The 23,363-nt window shown below is 32.1% G+C and overlaps 1 protein-coding gene across 1 annotated transcript; it reads left to right on the forward strand.

The window, feature by feature from the left end:
• Positions 1–1,800: 1,800 nt before the first annotated feature.
• Positions 1,801–9,683, forward strand: LOC132713768 (mucolipin-3-like). Its single transcript, XM_060696444.1, has 13 exons — positions 1,801–2,030; positions 2,438–2,534; positions 2,746–2,840; positions 3,900–4,032; positions 4,179–4,299; positions 4,693–4,783; positions 5,221–5,320; positions 5,741–5,853; positions 6,387–6,563; positions 6,937–7,050; positions 7,432–7,554; positions 7,811–8,026; positions 8,494–9,683. The coding sequence occupies exons 2-13, from the start codon at positions 2,438–2,440 to the stop codon at positions 8,818–8,820; spliced, it is 1,707 nt and encodes a 568-aa protein (XP_060552427.1). The 5' UTR covers positions 1,801–2,030; the 3' UTR covers positions 8,821–9,683.
• Positions 9,684–23,363: the final 13,680 nt, after the last annotated feature.

A 23,363-nucleotide genomic window follows, 5' to 3' on the forward strand; every position in this document is an offset into this window, starting at 1 on the left:
ACATGCTCAAACGACAAAATAATGTCATCGTTTCACAAGATAACAAAACCATTGATTACATAAGACAGTCACGGCGTTCCATATGCAGGTAAACACTTGCAAGTGCATTGACTCAGAGCGACATGTAAAAATAGCTGACAGCAAATACTGCTCCTTCCTTATTTATCAAATGACATCACACTTGCAAATTAAAAGCACGCCGAAAACAGTTTCTTTACACCAAAAGACAATAATGAAATGCAGAATTACCGAACCAGACATCGCAAATTCGCCTACTTTCGTGCATTAACATAATTAGTAGAAGCCCTCGGATGTTTATACAAAAATGTGCTTTATCACAGTATTGTAATGTGACTGAATAATGTTAGTTTAAAGTGAAGATGAGCAGCAATATTATAGCAAAGTGTAAAACGAATTCAATAAATGTTTCTTTTTTATAATACAGCCGTCTTAAATGCTTAATAGAACGAAAATGCTTTTCAAATTATCAACGTAAGAGGAACACATCTGCCTGCAGATACCGAATGTTAAGGTAGCACTCCACACTAAATTTCATGTTTCTGCCGTCAATGTCCAACAAGCAATATGTCTAATAAATCTGATCCCAAACTACACAACCTGGAAAAAGAAAACACATTTTGTTAAGAACATATATGTCATAACATTGTAAATCTGTAATGAAATCATCCCATGTGCAACAGTCAGGCAGTTAAAAAAATTCCAATTCATTCCGTAAAAGCCAAAAATCTATAGTGGTCCGAGACCCAAAACAATATTTTTCGTCCCTCCGGCAAAAAATACCTGCAAATATACGGACTACAGAAACTCTGTTACTGCTTTAGCAACTCCCTATGCATGAAAACTATCACAAAGAAATAGGTGTTTGGCCTTGTAGATTTTTTGCTATTGCTGAAAGTTTGTACCCCCCCTGTAAAATCACTTGTTTTCACCGAGCATGCTGTTTAAAAGCAATGTTTACAAACAATGGCGGCCTTGACATCTATAATAAACAGCATGTTATTTCTAACCATGTTTTCGAATTTGCCAATGATCATATTACATGTTACAAAAACAAATTTCAAGCTGAAAATGCATTTTAAAGACAACCAGTCATTTAAATCCACACTAGTCACTATACCCTGGCCATTCGAAGCTGTGGCTTCATTTAGTGTGGTGTGCTGCCTAAGCATTTTGACAGAATTATACCACCCTTTTCGACTAAAAACTTATGCTAAAGTTTGCGCACTACCTCGAACATTTGAATATTTTCAAATTCCATTGCATTGCCATCTGGCTTTGAATCTTTGCACAATTGATCATGCCCCCAATCTGCACTCAGGAGGTCACTTATCAAGATTTGGAGAGAATTATTCCTTTTTGACTTGGAATTATGTTAAAATGTGTATACCAACTCAAATATTTTATTATTCCTTTGACATTGCACTTCTTTAGAAGTTAATAGGACACTCTCTAAGAATTATAACTGTAACAAGGATTGGAAAAATGGCCCTTAGAAAGTGTTACATGATCAACGCGCTTATACTATCAAGTACTAAGAATAGTCAGGCGTGCAGTCTAACCGACAGCTCCTGTACATATACTGTATCTTTCACGACTTGTCGCCCTTGCTGATCTTCTCAAAAGAAACGACAAGTTTGGTTAGATAAATATATACTTTGGTCTGAATTAAAGTACTTGGAAAGGATTGTGTATGAGTTAATTATTAACCAAAAAACATATAAATAAAACACGATTTGCTATAACTATCTCTACAATGAGTTACCGCTCTAAAATCAACAAGAAGGCTAACTCTAAACGCTTACTTTGCATGTTTGTTTACAGATAAGAATAACAAAAGGGATAGTAACGAAACCACTGATTACACGAATGAAGCAAATTATCTTCGTAAGCTGTTGAGGCTTAACTTCTATTCGGCATTCAAATTAAAGGGGAACACATGGAACTTCCATCGAATTTACTGTTTCGTCTTCTTGGTACAAATCATAAAAGTAGCTCTACTTACAAGTCAGGTTTGATACTTAACCATTTTAAATCATTCATCTATTTCGTTTTATCATCGTTGTTTGTTTATGATTCTTTGTATACAAGAAAAAGGTTTTATTAAGTTGATAATGGAAATAAGCATCTGGAATAATTTGATCAATCTTACTTCTTTTTTAAAGATTAAAAATGAGATAATTTGAATGGATTGTTCATGCTTCAGCAAGCACCTAAGTTAAGTCACCGGTTATATGACTTATATCTATCTAAATTACCAAATGCATGAAACATTACAAAGTTTCTGGAAGAAATTAAGCTTATATCAACTATAAGGTTTTAGCAGCCATAAGCAGTTAACTATTTAGGCCCACTGTGCTATTGTTACTTGGTTTTGATGTAAATTTTGACAATTTTTGCTCTACCCTTTACATTCCAGATGATCCATTTTGGAAATGACCGAGGAAACTTTAGTTCAGTTGTTAACAGAGGCGATCTTGTTCTTCGACATCTTCTTTTAGAAAACTGGGATGCCAGTAAGGCATTTTCTTGATTCATATTGTTGTTTTGTGCGCATGCGCAACTACTAGAATTACTAAATTCCCGATATAATTCCATCGATTTAAATTCAATATTTTAAGGAGATATCATAATAATAATAATAATAAGGTATTCGGGCAATTATTTTATTTAGTACAGTCTCACTACAAAAGGGATCATAATACCATTGTCAAATTTATTTTACAGGCTGGGAAACGCTGCCATATCCTCCTGCACAAGGAGACTTTGCCGTGTATACGATAGATGATCTCGAGAGAGGTATTAACTACGCTGTTAAAAACGTAAGTACAGTTACTTTTATGTATGCCCTGCTTGAACCTTAAGTGATAAAACTTTTACCACCAGTATAGAGCAGTCCAGTACGCAGGTCTGACCAGGCTTTTCACTGTTTGTTGATCAACTCCTTTATTTTGATATCATAAAAACTGATAATGAAAACTTCCAAAAGAAGCATGCGTCTCGGAATAAAGATATTCGAATCGGCCAGTAAAATTCCTGTACATGTTGTTTTCCGCTTCGTTATGTGTATTAAAACTGGTATCATTATGAATAAAAAAGTACCATTTGTTACACAACTTTAAATGGAATCTGAGATACGGAAGTACTATTTGTGATGAGGACGACTTCTTTTTGAGCCTTGGATTAAAAGAACAACAAAATTGAATAACAAACACACTCATTACATAGTATTTACTTCCTTGAATTGATAATCCCGAAACTGAATATGAGAGAATATTGATATGAACCCAGTTAAGACGCAAGCTGTTCAAATTACTTGACATAGATCAAAATAATGTATGAAATAAATATGTGACACTTCAGCAATACAATGTACATGTATATTTTTGTTTTCTCATTAACTGATCGATTTTTGATTCACTAATCGAACAAGAGTGTTTTGCTAAAAACGATTGTTTCGGCATTTTAAAACAACTCTAAAAAAATAAAAAAAATAACGATACTGGTAATTGAGTATGGTAATTGTCAAAATATATGAAAATAAAACGTAATGACATATGTATTTATGATGAAATTCCTGTTTTTCGTAGCAAGCAGTAATGTGCAAAAAATGTTTTTATCAATCATGCAAGTAATAATGCATTTTATTGTATTGCAAAAGGCACATGTAAAAGTCTAATAAAATATAATTTCTTAGTTGATTTTCGGATATAAATATTCAATATCGACATTATTGACTATCGAATTATTATATTTGAATGATTCGAAATATATCCGGAAGAAAGAATACTGAAATTGCCAAAACGTATAATATTACATAATTCCGTCTATTTTGAAAAATAAAACACATACTGTATAACTTCCTATTTAAATTATTGTAGTATTATAACGCAGAAAGAGAAGCCATTGGTTACTATGTTCGAACAGCAGACGACAAAATGACAGCAACAACGAAATATTTTGACTTTCCCGGTTTTCATGGTAGGAGTATTGGAGAAGGAATAACCATATCTGGTAAACTATACTTATTCAATGCAAAATCAGAACAAATGTTTTCCCGCCAGTTTTGATATACGAGTCTATATATAGTTTATTTAGTTATATTTGGACTCCATTTTTATCATGAAATATATATGCACGTTCTTTGTAATGCATTGCAGAGATAACGTTTCCAGTTGACAAAGGACTGTCTGCAGAAGTAACGCAAGCCAATGAGACAGTGTACAATTATAATATTACCCGTGAATTTGATCATCACAATGTGACGCAACCAATTAAAAGGTTTGTTATCATAAATATTAAGTCTCAAGATAACTGTTTTCACAGACTCCATTCATTACTTTTTATAAATCTCATAATACTTTTGAAGAAGTAAATGTTTTTTTTTGCATTATATGTAGTAAGTAACCTACCACAAATAACACTTGGAGAGATGAAAATTATACCCCGCCAATTAACAAATAGAGCCATATAACAATGATAAAGAAGCATTACTTGTATAATCCTTGCGCTAAGTGTTGCATAACATTATCTTGAGATGCTGCAAAGTTTTCACATAACTCCCAAACCTGATTTGTTGAAACAACAATCTTTAATGCAACAGAGGAAACGGTCCATATTCGATGACTAGACTTTTACATTTGTTTAATGATATTAGTGATATATCTTTGTTAGGATGTTGTCAACAACACTTCGCTTTAAGCTTCATTCCGTACGTTCACACGAAAGCAGTAGGAAAGCAACATGTCTACGAGTAGAGGGCTCGGTGAGTGTATTTTCTCTTTCTTACAAATAAATCTGAAACACTTATATGAAAGTAAATGCCAAATATATGTTTCAAAATTTCTTAATGTGTTTATCCAAAGTACTTCCAAGATTTAACAACATTTTCTTTTCGTTTTGTGCAGTTGACAAATTGAAAACCAATTATTATTTTGTATTATACAAGTGCTTCCGTGCTATGTTCTTAGTATAAAGTACATATTTAGTTTTAGTTACTCCGTCTATTGCCTATATAAAGTAAAAAAGCAAGCCTGTGACAAAATAATAATATCTATAAGCCAAAGCACATGACGTAGGAAATAGATCCTGCTCATATATTTCCACAAGCAAACAACATTAGCAAATTAAAGCGATTTTAAAAAAGATAAGGGTCTGAAATCAAGGTTCAGGAAAGTGATTTTGAAGATTTAACTTTTACAGGTGGAATTTGTTGATCTGGACAATAGTGGTCAAGTGTTGGTTGACCTTGATACAAGATCTAGTAGAATAAAGTGTAAAGACATGAATCTACCTTTGTCAGGTTAGTAATAAATTCAATATGTGAATATTTCATTTATTTTATAGGAAATTTAACTATGCATAATGTTTGCGTTTTAGCTTTTAGTTGTGTTGGTTTCTTTATATTATTGTTTGTGGTTCATAATTTTGACCTTTGTTCACCTAGGAGTATATTCAGTTCAATTAAAAAATGTTTTTTTAGTAGATAAGCATTTCAATTTAAGCACTCTAAAATTGTTCATATTTTATGTAAAAAACTTCCATATATTTTTAGAATACCACAGAATGATAATGATTTAACAAACACTTTGACACCAAATGCTCCGGATGATTCTCACGGAATATCCGTTTTGTGCTCGTTTTTCAAGACTTTCTGTAAATCGATGATAGTAGAAAAATGTCTTATATTTCTAGATATCAAATTTTGATTTTCCAATTACAGACTGGCAACTAGAAAACACCTCAGAAGACATCGGGGCCTCAGTGATTGCTTTATGTGTTTTATCATTAGTATTGACGACTACCACTATGGTTTTTGCTGCTTATGCTTTCTGGGTATGTCGGTACTTACTACCAAAGTCATTATTATCACGCTTGAACTTTGTATCATTGTATCTACGCCAATCCTTTACAATATCAATTACGATAGCTGATAAATGTGTAAAAAACAGTGTGTATTAATGATTGTGTTTACTAATGAGACGAATTCTATATTTCATGTTATTGTTAACCGTGTATATATACCCTTTTTAGATTGGAATAGTTTGACAAGATGGCTAAGCTTGTTATCATACTGCTTTGAAACGTTCTTGTTAGGATAAATTGTCAATAAACGAATCATACCTGAAACGTTTTATACGTAGTTAATTTGTCATTTGTTCATTTATGTCCGATAAAAGTGATCACTTTCCGTGACCCACCCGATGTAATAAATATCAGTATGACCTTGAGTAATAAAATTCAAATAATTTAAAGTCTGAATTTATTGGATACATAGTGAGAAAGCTTAAGTTTTGTGAATTCTTACGAACTATTGGTGAATATGATTGTAATCTAGCAAACGTTTGTAAACAGAATGTTATTTTCAGAGAACTAAACAGTTTATGAAGAATCACTATCAGACATACTTCGGGGTTGTAGATAAAGATGAGACGGACCTGCCAGCGTCAGAGTACTTTCGGTTTTTGAAATTCTGGGATATAATCGTTATTATCTCTGATATATTGACTATATTCGGCACACGCTGGATAGTGTCTAAAACAAGGGTAAATATAACATATAATATACATAATTTATGACAGTTTTCATTTTTTCTAATGAAGCCTTTTAAGTCAGTGTCTTACATATGAATTTCATACAATTAACACTGTAGTCTTATAAATAAAGTATGATACTACACATTATGAAAATAATGGTCACCGTACCTAAATGTATACACGTCAATACATGTTCTATGCTACATGTAAAAATGATAGAAGAAATTTCACGTTTATTATACTTGATAGGTTTTAACAACATACATTCCATGCGAAGTAACACATTTTACTTACATAACAAATATAAACATCATAATTTTAAAGGATGACATAGAATGCAAATTCTAAACTGATACCTACTTTGAAAAACAAATATTTTTAGCAAAGTGAATTGGAGCTCGAGTTGCTAGATTCTTACACCGTATGGTTAGGAGTCGGTTGTGTACTGGCGTGGCTAAGCTTGCTTAGGTTCTTCAAGTTTCATAATAAATTCCATGTGAGTATAAGAATTATTTTTCTTACAATTAAAAACATCTGCATATGTAATTTAGCTAATGAACATGGAATAGAATTTTGTAACACAGCAAATATTCTTATAGTCACATTTAACACGCACCTTTAACCCTAAAACGGGAATACGTGTATTGATAATCTGGTGAATAAAATCTCTTTTCCCATTGAAAACATAAGATTAGTTAAAAGGTACCTTTCTTAAAAAAAAACAACAACACCTTAAATGAATGATTTATTTTTTTTACAGTATGTAAGTAATTTTAGAACAAGTGGTAGGATTTTATAAAATGATTATATCAAATATGTCATATACCGGATTAATTATGTAATGGTTTCTATTTAGCTTTTAACATTATTATTTCAGCTGCTATTTAGTACACTATACAAAGCATTTTGGGATGTGATTGCATACCTTATTTGTGTAGGTGTGTTGTTTGTCGGGTTCTGGGTTTGTGGGTATGTTGTTATGGGACCGTACCATGTCAAGGTTTGTAAACTCACAACACCCTTGCTGATACTAATCTTTATAGATCACATTTTTGAAGCATGTCTCAATTGAATGATCGACTTAAATCGTTACTTTGTCATGAATGTAGCCTTAAACCCGTAAATTAAGTTATATTTCGGAATAAGCTATTTCATGTACCTAGTTGGTTCAATCATTTATTCAACATTAAAAAAAGGTCCTTAAATTTCGCATGACTATTTATATTACGAGGTAAATTGCTTTTTTCTCTTTATAGTTCCAAACTCCGGAAGCAGCCGCGGAGACGCTGTTTGCTGTTGTTAACGGCGACGAGATATACGCTACCTTAGCAATAATAGAGTCAGACAAAAGCGGGGGAGACTGGGTGTGGTGGTTTTCAAGGTTCTATCTCGGAGCTTATGTCGCAATATTTACAATAGTTGTTATCAACCTCCTCATAGCTCTCTTCATGAGTGCCTATGATTCTATTAAGGTTTGTATGCCTCATACTTCTCTATCACTGCACCATTTTATAGAATTAATCTTTTTAACGCGACCGGTAATAGGCCAACTGAACCAAACTTAAAAGTACTTGATTGACAAAAGACATTTGGGTTTAAAGAATTTGGGTAAATAAATCTACTATATACACACATAAACACAAAGGAGAATATTTTAAATTAATAAAGTTAACATATATGAACACACTTGAAAGCTTTTAATAATTTAGCAGATATTATTAACTCGAATGTCGAAATTCCATGTGCTATGCTTAAAGGATTTTGGGTTATTCAAATGACACAATTATACGACAAAACTACTTAACACAATTTTAGGTCAAAATTACCAACACACATATAGAAAATATGAAGCTTTATTGAACACACATAAAAAATATGAAGCTATATTGTATCTATTCATTTCTTTTTTCACCAATGTATATAAATGAATCTTTTAAAGACATACAATAACGACAGACCGGATGAACGAGAATTAGGTCCGCTGGAGGAAGCTCTGCGTCGAGTTCTAATTGAAGACTGCGAGGGAAGGAATCTGCGAAGCTCAATATATGATCTTATGAATGGCAGTACACACCTTACACAAGAAGTAAACTCTGTGATAGCTGAACTCTCAAAAATTGTTCATGTTTCTAAAAGCAAGAAAGACGTGCTTCTAAAACCGAGGAATTTGAAAGAGTTTATGAAAGATGAGGAGCACAAAATGAAGAAATTAAAATGCGGATTTCTGAGCTGCTCTTTCGTTTCTTTCCTTGGTGATGACCAGTGATATTGACTTTCAATTCCGTTCAGTAATTATTCTAAAATTTAGTTAAAGTTCTTTTCATCATTACCTAACAAAAATATTACGAAAGCGGAACACCGAAGCGAAAAAAGGAAACCACCACAAGCTATAGGGAAATGGATTCTAGTATTATAATAAACAAATGCATTTTGCTCCTTAAATGAGACAACAGAAGACCTTCAAAGAAAAACCGACACAACTTACTCCAAGTTTCGTCGAAGAAAACAGAAAGAAACAACAAAAAAAAAAACGAACACAAAAATCCCAAACAAACAAACAAACAAAGATAACATTGATAAAAAAACTTCGTTTTAACAAAAGATGATAGGTCATTCATCAGAGATATAATAAATGACAAATTTGAAGAAAAGGAGGAACATTTATTAGAATCTGTCATCAAACGATAAGAAATTTTAGAAGATGAAATTTATAACAAATCAGCCACCACCTCAAAGCTTGATTCCGAGATAAGCACAAACAAAGAAGATTAGAACAATCAAAAGAAAAGAAGAAAAATGAATTAAAAATATTATAATAAGAAAACGAAAAATTGAATGTAATATACTTTTATCGCCTTTAAATTTATTATATTTGATAGTATGAATGTCAAAATGAGTAAAATATATTGTGCTTGCAGTTAAATATATAAGATTTGATAGCTTGATTATATAGTTTGAATGTCAAAATGAATGCAATATATTTTGTTTGCAGTTAAGTGTATTAGATTTGATAATATTAATGTTATGATTTTCTTGCAATTAAATTTATTAAAATTTATAGTATGAATGTCGAAATGAATGCAATGTATTTTGCTTGCAGATACATTTTTAGATTTGAAAGTATAAATGTCAAAAGGGAATAAATATTTTGCTTGAAAGTTAAATCTTTTAATTTTGGATGTAAAAAATTAAATGCCCCAAAATGAATTAAATTATTTTTGTTATTAATTTTTTGTTTTATGAAAAATTTTTATTTTTTTTTGTATTAGTTTAATTGGTGGGTTTTTTGTGTTTTTTCTTCATTCGTTTTTCTAAATACTGATAGTATAAAATATTGACGTAATGGGTGTGACACAGAATATAATCATGTTTTATTTGGTTTACTTAGGATTTTACTCTACAGCGATCATGCTTGAATCAAAGGTTATTATTGTGTTCACTTCTAACATACAAGTTATCAAACCATAAAATACTGATATCAATATCAAAATTTAACGATGCAAAAATATTATTATTAGTAGGGACAATAACAGTTTTAAAGAAATGATAAATATATTAGAACAACTTTCATTTTTCTCAGGTCTCAGTCTTAATTTTAGTAAATGTACAGCTCTAAGAATAGGCCCACTGAGAAACTAGCATGACCTCATATACATTGTAGAAAAAATACAGTAATTTTTCATGACCATCAGAAGGGGAAAACATTTGGTATAACGTTCCATTCTAAAACAGATCATATCCTGAAATTAAATTATGACAACAGATTATTTCAATTACAAGTAGACATAAAAACATTCGGAAAGCCAGACACCTCATGACAGTTGGTAATATGTCTGTATTGAAATCATTAATTATTTCAAAATTAACTTTCCTGTTTCTGTTTACCCAACCCTTCAAATAAAATTGCATCTTTAACTTTATATATAAGAAGCTGTTTTATAATACAATAACATTAACTTGATAAATACCAGGTTTGATTACAATATCTTATTTCTTACTTTAGTTATTGTCCAGAATCAATTTATTTATAATTCTAGTTACCTTGGCTTTGACTCTTTGACTTTGACTCTAGTGGTGGTTCCAAAAGCAATCCCAAGAAAGGTTTCCACATAAACTTGATATATTCACAATTTGATTCCAATATCGTATTAAAAATCTAGTAATCTCCAAGAACCATTATTCTGTTTTAATGACTTGACCTTAACCCTAGGGGATGGGGTCCAAGAAGCAATTCCAAGTGAGGTGTTAGATATCATGTTTGATTGCAATATCGCACTCAAAACTGGTCTTATCTCCCTGAAACTTTTTTCTTCTATTTTTAGTAACAGTAACATTGATCTTTACTCAAAGTGGTCCTAAAGCGGCGGTCCTATGTGAGGCCTCCAAATGAGCTTGCTATATGCTTATTTTTTTAACTTTTTTTCTCATTGAAAACTCTAGCTGTCATCTGGAAAAAATCCGACAGACGGACAGTCAAGCTCATTCCCATTTACCCGCCTTTAACATGGATTTTGGGTGCATATTTAAATGTATTGACATGTAGTTAACATGATTCTATTGTTTTTTCCTATTGTGAAGGTGAATAATCATAAGAGAAACCATTTGAGGGAAACATAAGCAGTTATCTCCCCTACTTAATTTAAAACTAAATAAATTCCGCAAAATATATATCAAAGATCTGTTCAAAGTGTATATAAGCGGTATTTCTTAGTAGCACTAATTATGTGAAAATCAACAATTACTTTTGAAGTGGATACCATATTGTATTTAAGCAAAACAGACGAAATACCATTAAAATGTCACAGAAACATTTTTATTTCAAATGACACAAATAATATCAAAAAAGAGGCTTGCAATGTTTGTACACCCACGACGACTGACAACACTCACTGAAACATTAACAAATTTGGCGTGTTGTATGTTTTTCACTCTGTTCTATACTGATGTCAGTTCATTTTATGAGTTTGATCGAGATAAACAATAAAAGTTCTTATTTCGGAGAAGGACAAGTTCATTGTATGACTTTAGCAGAGTAAGAGAAAATATATAACCGACCTCATGGCAACAAATGAGAATGAAAAGAGAAGTAAATATAGCGTATACAAAAAAATGTGTGCTTGGAAAAAAATAAATCCTAAAGATATTCGTTAAAAAATGACGTATTTAGATAACTACCTTGGATCATTGTGACTAAGTAAATGTAAATAAATGGGAGCAATTCTTCTACACACTAAACTTAATCTGTTTGCCATTTAAAAGATATATCGGATTGTTTGTCTAAGTTTACGAAACCACCATTTACAATTACGTTCACGGTCCCATTTACTACCGCGCATAAAAAACCCACAAAAAACAAAACGAACTTATCCGGTCTTATTAGTTATTTCTTGAATATCAGGCAGGATTATCTACCGTTTACACCGGTGCTAGAAAAACCTGTCTTACAACCCATGTAAGACAAGTCGCGTGCTTTAAAATGACGTCATTGTCGCACGTCTTTTAGGATGACGTAATTTTACCGTTATGTATAAAGTTGTAAGTTCATGTGCTACTCTAAGAAAAAAATGCGTAATGAGAAAATCAGTTTTCGTAATTTATGTTCTGAAAATAATTGATATGTAATAAGCAAGAAAAAGAATCAAACACCGGCTTTCGGTACGGACGGGAATATCTTGCTCTCGGGTAACTGTTTAGCGGAAACTCAACAGAGTCTCGTTACTACCGTAAACAGTTACCCTCGCCGCTAACGATTGAATGGTTTGTTTATTACAAATGTATGTCAAAGTATAAATTGAAAATATAAATTGAAATTGTTTTGTTTGTAGTTCTTATCACGGGTTTATATTCGGTAACGAAAGAGCACTGATAAATCTGCGCCATACTCTACAGTCAAATGTAACTTTTTACTGGAACTTCTTTATTTCTGAAAGGATCTATTTTAAACTCAAAATATTTGTCACTTATCAAGACCCATATTAAGTGTGGATAAATTCATATATTCTAATATAAGCATTACAAAAATTATTATTCCCACCCCTTGACGCTTGCTTTCTTTTTTCTAAAAAAAATTTTTTTTCTTCCTTTTTACTTTTAAAGAAATTTACTTCAGAATTAATATTTTGTTTCTATTTGAAATACTTCATATTTTTCGTATGTGATTTTTTTCACTTCAACTGCCCAACCTTTGCATATGAAAGCGTAAAATTCAATAACAAGCTAAATATTATCCTCCTTATAATTTCATTTCCATGTTATGCAAATAAATCAGTTCAGTTCGACCGAGCATCTTTTTTAAAGTTACTATTTGCTTGCAATGTTATTAATCTTGTTATGTAAACAAAAATTTGGCAATATTGACCCAAGACATTTGAATATTCAATGACCTTTTGTCGTTCCAAACTAGTCTCACAAAAAAGGGTTTAAAATAAATTTAGAAAATAGATAAAAGTTTTACGTAGATTTAAATATTTTTTAATTAAAAACTCAATTCTTTAAATGAGAAAATAAAATCCCCAAAGGCCAAAAACAAAAGAAAAATTTTCAGCTTATTTGGGGTTAAACCTGTTTTCCGGGATGTCAGGTGAAAAAAACCCCCCCCGCCCCGCCCCGTTAGTGAAAAGGTAACATTTTGGAAATTTGGGAAAAACCACAAATTTTTCCCCCGTTTCACGAACCCAATGGCACTTTCCCCTTATAAAATCGTGGTTTGGGCCAAAAAAGATAGAAAATGTGCCCTAAAAAAGAAAACAATGGGGGGAAAAAAAAAGGAATTTTTTAGTTTTCTTTTTGATGTTTTTCATGGGCCGGTGATTTTTTTTCTGTTCCTTTTAAATTTTTTTAATTATAGATCAATCCAAAATTTAAAAGTGTACTATCTTGTACTGACTGGTTTTTTAACATTTAAAAAAAAGTAAAAACCTTAAAAAGCCCAACACTCAAATTTAAAAGAACAGGTCAATTAAACGCCTCACTTTTCAATTTTTCCCTGTTGGCTTTCTTTTGGGTCTTTTTCTCCCATTTCAGTGGCAATCAAAGGGGCCCCCCGACCCCCTTTTCCCTTTTGCTTCCTTACCCAGTTTATAAAGCGGGGAAAATTTTTTCGGATGTTTAAATTAAATTTAAAAGTTTAATGTTTTTAAAGTTTTAATTTTCTTAAGCCGGTGCTAGGGGGGGGGGACATTGTTTTACGTTACTCCCTGAACAGGGCCAAACAAACGAGCTGCAAAATTTTTAATTTTCCGTTTGGGTTTTCATTATTTTTTGATTTTTTTTTTGGCGGCGGCAAGGATAACTACGAAAGGGAAGACTTATTTCCGTAGGGGCTTCCCAAGACTCAAGAAGCATAAATAAAAAAATCCGGGGAAATGTCCTACTCTTTTTTGAAAGATTTCCTTTTTTTTTACTGCCAGTGTTTAGCACGTCAGCGGGTTCCTGGGTTCTTCGTAAAATTGTTAGGTGGGAAAACCCTTTAAAATTTTGAAAATTCAAAATGTTTTCCCGGGTCGAACCCGGAACCTCGGATACAGTCTGGTTAACCCCCTGAGCTTTGCGAACCCATTTTCTTTTGTTCATTTTATATTGAATTTCCCCTTATGAAAAATTAGGACTTTTTTGACCGTTAGGGAAATTAATTTTGGGAATTTTAAAAAAATCCGGGCTTCATTCCCCTTGTCCCCCAGAAAAACACAAATTTTGGTCAAGGGGTTACCATTTATTTTCTTAATGCATTTTTTTGTCCTTATTTAAAAGTACTTTATAATCGCATTAAAAAAAAACTTTAGCCCAATAAAAAGTATTACGGTTTAAAGTTACTTATATTAAACATAAATATAGTTAGTTTTTTATTTTAAAAGTTATACAGTTAAAACGTACCCCTTATCCAAAAATTCGCTAAATGGGTTCTGTTACGTAAAAAGTTATCATAAATAATAGTTAATTTGTATTTCTAGTTAATTTTTTTGTTATCCCCTTAATTTAAGCTGGGAAAATTATAAAAGGATGGCAGTTGTAGGCACAAAATGAAAACACATTCCTTGTTGTTACAATATGAAACTCCAGAAAAATTTAATTAATGAACGAGCATCTGAATATGAAATTTTTATTGCTTTTCCTTTCTCTGACTTCACAATAAGTAAACCCCAGATAAAATGAGCCAATCAATGGGCACGCTCTCGAGTGCGGGTAACTAAACCTGCACTCTTGTTAACCCACTGTGCATGTTTATGTATACGATTTAACTCTGACACATTTTCAACAGAAAGGTCCCCAAACTATGATACAAGTGATTATAAAAATTATCTTTATTCTTCAGTACAAAAAATATATAATTGAAAAGAATGCAAATGTGCAAGTATCCCATATGTTTATTTTAAACATTAATAAATAAACATGTACATGTATAAAACACGTATTGATAGTACATGATTTTGCAAAACACTTGTACAAACTATGGTTTTAAGTGTATTTCTAACCAGGAAGTAAATTCATTTTGAACCTAACGGCCAGTTAGTAGCACCGACTTGCTTGGCTACGGATTCGCTCGATTATCGACTATTTTATAATTAACATGCTGAATTTGTGAATGGATTTGCCCAACTTGAAACTGGAACAGGCCATTTAAAATTTAAGGTATTAGATGCCTAATGCAGAATCTCCTTTCTGAAGAGTATTCATTTTCAATGAGGACACAGAGTTTAATAGGGCTTGGAATCAAACCGAAGAAGTGGCAACTTTAACTTTTTTCTTCAACTTTTGTCTGTTTTTCTTCTTTTTGTTTTTTTTTCCAGATTTTGATTTTTGTTCTTATTTCTATATAGAATTTGAAATATAGTTTTATGCATAATTTTTTACTGTGAATTGTCTGAAATTGGATAGGGTAACAACTTAACACGCGGAGCGGTGAGCTAGTGTTTAAGGTGTCTGCCCCTCCACCCAGAGATCATGCGTTCAAACCATACTCGGGTCACGACCATGTGTCTTCATATGACACCAGTATCCGTTCGAAAGTGATAAATACAAGTTGCAAGAACTTGTTTCGCAATCAAGTTTAAATAAATATGTTTAAACCAAACTTAAAATGAGTATAATTTGAAATCGGTATGGTTAACTTTCTTTCTATTTTTTACAAATATTTAGATTTCTATCAAGATAATCACTATTGAATAATATTTTGATGCCCCTTTTTAATATGACAAAAATTTTAACAGGTATTCTTACCCCACCCTCTTCTTAGTTGATTTAAAATAACAAGTTCCTGTCTCAATAAAAAATAAAATAAAATAAACATTAAATTTGTTTAATTTGTAGCTATGAAAAAGGGGGGGGGATAAAGGGGGGGGGGCGGCAGTCCCCCTCATCGCCAAGAAAATTTTGTTCTTGTGAGAGGCTAAAAATGACCCCAGATCGATCATAAGGTAACGTGTAACCAACGCTGAAAAGCATTTGACTCAAGCACAATCCATTGAGAAGTTGCAGCACTTTGAAATCAATTTTGATGGAAAAAACCAAGGCAAAATAGTGATTTTTGGCAATTTTGAGATGTCCCCTCGTTGCCATGGTAACAGGAAATTTAAGCCTGGGCATGTTGTTACAAAGGCAATGGTCCAGTCAACATTTGTGCCAAGTTTGATTAGTATTGAAGCAGTTTTTATAGTTTTTATAGCAATTTGAACTTCTAACTGGAGACTTTTCAATAAAAACAGCCATTTTTCACAAAATGCTTATGAAGTAATGGGTTAAGGGATTTCATTGAACAGATTACAAAGAGTGTAGAGTATAGAGCATGGTCAGTGCTGCAAGGATGTGTAAGAAAAGGTTAATTATCACGTATATTTATTCAAAATATAATTTCTCGTCAGGGGTTTATATAGATATATCCGAAACTATTTATACTCCTCTTCCTTTCACATTATTTATCGCAAGACCCAACTTAGAAAAAAAAATCTGAAGACAGTGTGATCCCTCGGAAGCATTAATCACAACAAAATTACATAGAAATTGCTCACCGGCTACTGCAACATTTTCAATTTTGCCGCGTTGAGCTTTCTTTAGGGATTCTTATTTCACTCTATTTTATCGCCACATCAGCGTTGTTTGTGCCGTGTGGCGGCTGTAAAAAGTCGCCCCGTACATTCAATCAGGGATGTTGTATTTCCGATCCTTAAAGATCGTTCAGCACGACATTATTGTTGTGCTTGTGGTATTTTAGTTCTATCTTTTCGGCATCTTTCTTGTTGGGTGGTTCCAGTATTCCGCACTTGAATACTGTTGAATCACCCTTAGGATATGAGGCCTGCTTTTTAAATTTGTCTTTAGGCGTTATATCTGTGATATGCAGGCTTCATAACCTCAGATCCCCTTTCAAAATTCCATTTAATTTGGTTCCGCCCTTTGTTTTCTCGTTTAGGGCACACGCATTTCTTTACTTGGGGACCATATGCCGCTTTTCATGGAATGGCACTAACGTGTCACATTGAAGTTCCATGATAACCGCCATATGGACACATCTGCGGATGTTTCAAAATTCTAAATTTTACTAGTTCATGTTAAAAGCAATGTAAAGTAAGAAAACCAGCATAAACTACATATTGACATGAAATTAGTTTTAAGTCATATTAAGCAAAAAATAGAAAATACATTTTTTTATAAAAAAAAAATAATATTAAAATGAAGAATTATAATCTACAAAATTAATAAAGTATTTTGGAATTCATGCCATCAGGAATAATTGTACCTAGCTTATACATCCATGAAGTTTCTTTTAATAATCTTTGCCAATTATTCTTTACTTTATCAATTGGCATAAATGAAAAATCTTTGATAGAATGCCCTTCAGAATTAAAATGTTCAGATACATTGGTAATAGTGTCAGGAAAGTGTTTAATATCAAATTTGTGGCTATTCATTCTTTGACTACATTTTTGCTGAGTTTGACCAACATACTGTTTTTTACATTTTTTACAAGTTATAAGATAAATGACATCTGAAGATATACATGAAAAATCACGTTTTATAGCAAATTCTTTAGGTATAGTAGTACTTGAAAAATTATTAGTTTCAACAATATTATTACAATGAGTACAACGAGATCGACAGCATTTAGATACTGAACCAACCATGAATTTGGCATTTAAATGAGTATGAACTAAATTGTCTTGTAAATTTCTCGGTCTCTTATAAGCAACAATTGGTTTGTATTTGGATAATTTACGTACACTTTCATTTGGAGAAAATTTCAATAGGTTCCAATATTGGTTAATTATTTTACCTATATTAGGTAAAGATGGATTATATGTACACACAAAGGGGATAATATTTTCACGTTCTTCTGATTTGTCTTTTAATTTTAATGTATCCTCCGTTGATAAAGTTGATGCTCTGGTAATTGTGTCTGTAATGATATTGTCTGGATAGTTTCTGGCACGGAAATAACCTCGTAGTTTGTCACAGTCTTTTTCATATATGTTGTTATTTGATGTAATTCGTCTGTATCGTTTAGTCTGGCTAAATGGAATACCTTTTTACATGACAAAGGATGGCATGAAGAAAATTCAATATATTGATGGGCATTTGTTATTTTTTCATGGACACTAGTTTCAATTTCACAGTTATCTTTCTTTTCCAAATTTACGTCTAGAAATGTTGCATTTGTTTTTGAGTAGTTATAAGTAAATTTAATAGTGTTGTAATAGTTGTTAATTTCATTAAAAATGTAATAAGCTCCTCTTCACTGTGGTCCCAAATGAAAAAAATATCATCAAGAAATCGCAGCCATATTGAGGGTTTTCTTTCACATGTACTTAAAAAGTCCATTTCAAATTTTCCCATAAATAATGAAGCATAAGATGGTGCCATTTTAGTTCCCATAGCTGTTCCTAAATTTTGTATATAGTTATCATCACCAAACTGGAAGTTGTTTTTTGTAAGCACTATTTCAATAAGATGTAAAATGTTTTTAACTGAATGTTGTTGTCCTGTTCTCTGATTAAGGTAGTACTGACATGCTTTGATTCCATCATTATGAGGTATATTACTGTATAAAGATGATACATCCATTGTTACTAAGAATGATTCTGTTGAAATATTTGTTATGTTTTGTATTTTTCTGATAAAATCTGTAGTATCCTTGACATATGAGGGTAATGATTCCATGTGTTGTTTGAGTATATTATCGACATACGATGATATCTTTTCAGTTAATGAACCGCATCCAGATACTATTGGTCGTCATTTCCTGAAAACCAAAAGGTATACCTGTTTGGAAGACTTTTTAAAGTGGGAAAGTTTTTTATATTTTTAAAAATTAAAAAATTTTTAAATTTTTTTTAAAATTTGAAACTGGTTGATTTCTATTTAAAACCCTTACCACTATTTCATTTTTTAAATTTTGGAATTCTCCCCTTTAAGCGGGTGCAAAGGGGGGGGTGGAGGGAGTTTGATTTGCCCGTACCGCCCCAATAAAAGGGCCCCAATCAAACCACCCTCCCAAATTTTAAAATTTTGCCGCTTTTGGGCTTTTTTTTAGGGATTTTAAAATTTCCCCCTCTATTGAATTTTTTCCCGGTGGAAAAATCCCCCTAAACCGTTCCCGTACCCAATTTACCCCTCTGTGCCCCTTCACTTTGTTTTTTCTTTCCCCTGTATTTTTCCCTTTTTTTTTTGGGGAGGGTTTACATGTTTTTTTTGACCATTTCTGTCTTGTTTTTTTGCTTTTGACGGTAGGTATTTTCTATCCCCCACTCTCATTTTTTACGCACCCCCCTTATTCACCCTTACAGCCCTTATCCCTTTGATTCCCATATAGGCCCGTTTTGGTTTTTGTTAATTCACACATTACGTGTCCCTCTCCTTTCGCCGCCATTGTGTCCGTTCCGGGTTTGGTTTTGGTGCCTTCTGGGTGCCCTACTTGGATGTGTCAGTGGGGCTACGTCCTGTAAACGTTACCTTTGCCTTGTTGATCTTTATTCTTGTTTTTAGAAGTTCTCAATTTTCATCATTAAAACGTGCTGGATTCAATGATCCCAACACTGGAGTTGAGTATGAGAGCTTTTTACAGCTGCCACAAACTGGCTGACAGCCTGCCGAAAGAAACAAACGAATACCGCTGATGAGGAAACGACGACCGGGCACGCAAGTGTGCAAATGTTCAGGCTTATATGTTAATACCAGCAATATACAATAAATAAACTTAAATACCATCATATTCAAAATATAATAATAACTATTACAATCAGCAAACAATCCGTGAAATGTTTTAGATTGCAAACAGCTTATAGATATTTTAGTGTGTCGAAGAATTGCTTCAATTTATCAACGTTAGACAGAATGACCAAATATAGTTATTTACATACGCCCTTTGTTTAACAAAGTATATATTTACAAGAGCGATAAATGGATCTATCTTTTATCGTCTTTTTTCGTTCTGTTCTATGTACTTGATAACTTATGTATCAATCGGATACATTCACCAATATATCTGACCTTAATAAATCCAGTTTGACTACTGTATATCAAGTTATTTTTGACATATTTAATTCTTTTAGCAATTACTTTATTTGGTATTTTATATTCAATACAATTTCATATTTACTTAAGTAAGGAAAAAGTGACAGCTACTAATTATTTTGAACTGATGTTTTGTCTGTTGTAAATGAACTATGACAGTATTTATTAATATTAGTATTTCATGGTATGATTTCATGTATGTTAGAAAAGAAAACGATATTAAGTAAAATCTTAAGTAAGCCAAATATAACAAAATATATTCAGTGTCAAATCAAGATTTAAATTTTGAAAAAAGAATGAAACAAAAATTAAAAAACAGCACCTTTAACATTACATATCAGAAAGAAAATAAAAAGGAAAATGGTACATAACGTACACACTGATGTGAATATTTGGAAAATTATTAGTATTAGACTGAAATTTTATGACAGGAAATATTTCTGTTTTTTCGTCATTGTTAAATGATTGCTAAAGTTACATTTTCTGAAATGAGTTATCAAGGTAAGTGTCACATTGAAGGTTCCATGATAACCGCCGTATGAACACATCTGCGGATGTTTCTAAATTCAAAATTTTACTATTTCACGTTTAAATGTTGAATTCTGCTTAAGCCGGTGCTAGGGGGCGTGGACGGTAACTTGCACTTTCCAGTACCGTTCATGAACAGGCTCAATCAAACCGAGCCTGCAACATTTTCAATTTTGCCGTGTTGGGCTTTCTTTAGGGATTCTGTATTTATCTATTTTATTGGGTGACACTTTGAATAAATGTTTGAGACAGAAGTTAAAACAATCTATTTTATTTTGAAATCAAAACTATAATATGTAATAAAATTCACTGCAAGCAAAATCTATTATATTCATAATATCAAATTAAATTAATATAACCGCAAGCAAAATATTAATTTATTCATTTTGACATTCATTTTAACAAATCTAAGAGATTTAACTGCAAGCTAAATATATTGCATTCATTTCGACATGCATACTATCAAATCTAATACATCTCATTGCAAAAACTAGAAATGTGTTGATGTGCCCTCTACATTCCACTGTTTTGTTAATCAACTGACTCTATGTCAAATGTTTTAGGCTGCATGTGGCACAAGTTGGAAACTGATAATCTTTTACTAAGTTAATGACAATAGCTCTACAGATACTGAATAAATCCACAAGCAAACCCTTATGTACATAACAACCAATGCCTACCAACATTCTATAATTTATACTAAGTCAAGGGTAATAACTCTAACAAAATTAAAAAAAATCTGCATGCAATCCCAGGTGCACAGCTTCACAGCAATGTTGATCATCATTCCTGCAAAGTTGGCTGATTCTAACTCAAGCGCTCAAGGTACACATTACACAAAGTTTTGGAATTGATTTTACTAGGTAAAGGGCAATAACTCGACAAATACTTGATAAATATACAATCAAACCACCAGATGAACAGCTGCATATACCAATCAACAAATACTTTTTGAGCTACGTGCAACACAAATTGAAAATGGCAAAGTTTTACTTAATCAAGGACAGTAACTCTACAAATACTGAATGTATCCACATGCAAACACCCAGGTGCACAACTACACATGCTTATCAATATTTTTTTTAAGTTTCATGACTCTAGGTCAAATTATTTTTGAGCTATGTGCGACCCATAAGTGAACGGACGGACAAAGTTTGATGTAAATGACCCTTATAATGGGAGCACCTTCTCTCTTCCCCTCGGTACGTGTACGTCATTGAGAAGGCACAGAGCATCGGCAGATGATTGAAGAACCAATGCTACGTGTAAGACGGCACGTTCGCATGTTTACTTCAGCTCGTGGTAACGTTAAAGGCGGCGTGACTAAGCTTGCATGAAGTTAGCTGCCGGCGTCCTGACAAAAGCCGAGGCCTACAAAATAGGCCCTGACTCGACGAGGATGGTGTGTGCTAGAGTGTGTAAGCCCCTAGCACGGTTAAACGACTTGCACGACAGGCCTTTTGCTGGCAACAACAGCCCTTGTCAGGGCTAACCTTTTATATTTTCTCAGGATATTATGCATTTAGGTTCTCATTGACCGCCGTTCAGTGACCTACTTTTGGCTCAAAATTCATATCTTTGGCTAATTCTTCGTGGAAATTGCATGGAGGTAAATTATCACCTCTTTGTGCTTCAAAACTAAATCTTTAAGGGCATGACTGGTGATATGTCCGGGGTTTGTACTCGACAGCGAAAGCTGCATTTTGTGCCTAAAAGGGCAGATGGACCCTCATTAAGCATAAACTACATACATACATACATACATACATACATACATACATACATACATACATACATACATACATACATACAGTGGGGACACAAACATATTTCTTTTCCTTTACATTAATTCTATCAAATCTAATTAATTTAACTGCAAACAAAATATATTGCATTCATTTTTGTCATTCATACTATCAAACCTAATAAATTCAACGGCAAGCAAATTATATTACATTCATTTTGACATTCATACTATCAAGTCATAAATTTTTTAAATCTAATAGATTAAACTGCAAGTAAAATATTTAACATTCATTATAAACTTTTTTATATTATCAAAAACTAATAACTTTAACTGCAAGCAAATATATAACATTCATTTTAACATTAATACTATCAAATCAAATATATTAAACTGCACGCAAAATATATAACATTCATTTTGACATTCATAATATCAAATCATAGAATCAAATCTAATAATCTAACCGCACGCAAAATTGATAACTTTCACATCTAATAAGTATAACTGCAAATAAAAATATTACTGTACCTTCGTTTTCACATTCATAAAATCAAATCTAATAATATAACTGCAAGCAAAATATATTACATTCATTTTGACATTTCATATTAACAAATTTGATAAATTTAACTGTAAGCAAAACACATTTCATTCAATTTGACATTCATACTATCTGTATACCCTTTTGTATTTCTCGTCTTGAAAAACATGAAAAAGAGAAGAGAAATAGCAACAAAGGAATATCTTGTATAAACGACTTATTACCCCACACTGATAAATTATCCTGGGTCAGAAAATTTTGAACAAAATAAAAATAAAACAACCAATTTGAAATATTTTCATGCTATTAATGATTGAACATTTTTTTTATGTGTAGGTATATTCTACCATTCTTAATGAGATATTAAAGTCAATATCATGTTCTTAAAAACTGTGTTTTATCAAAAACATTGTCAGTAAATATACTGCGGGTAACAGTGTAATTTTACTTATTCATCGTAAAATGAAAATCGATTTTATACATTTTTTAA

This window comes from Ruditapes philippinarum, unplaced genomic scaffold (assembly GCF_026571515.1).
Source record: "Ruditapes philippinarum isolate M1 unplaced genomic scaffold, ASM2657151v2 ctg5102_1_1_1_1, whole genome shotgun sequence".
NCBI classification, from domain to species: domain Eukaryota; kingdom Metazoa; phylum Mollusca; class Bivalvia; order Venerida; family Veneridae; genus Ruditapes; species Ruditapes philippinarum.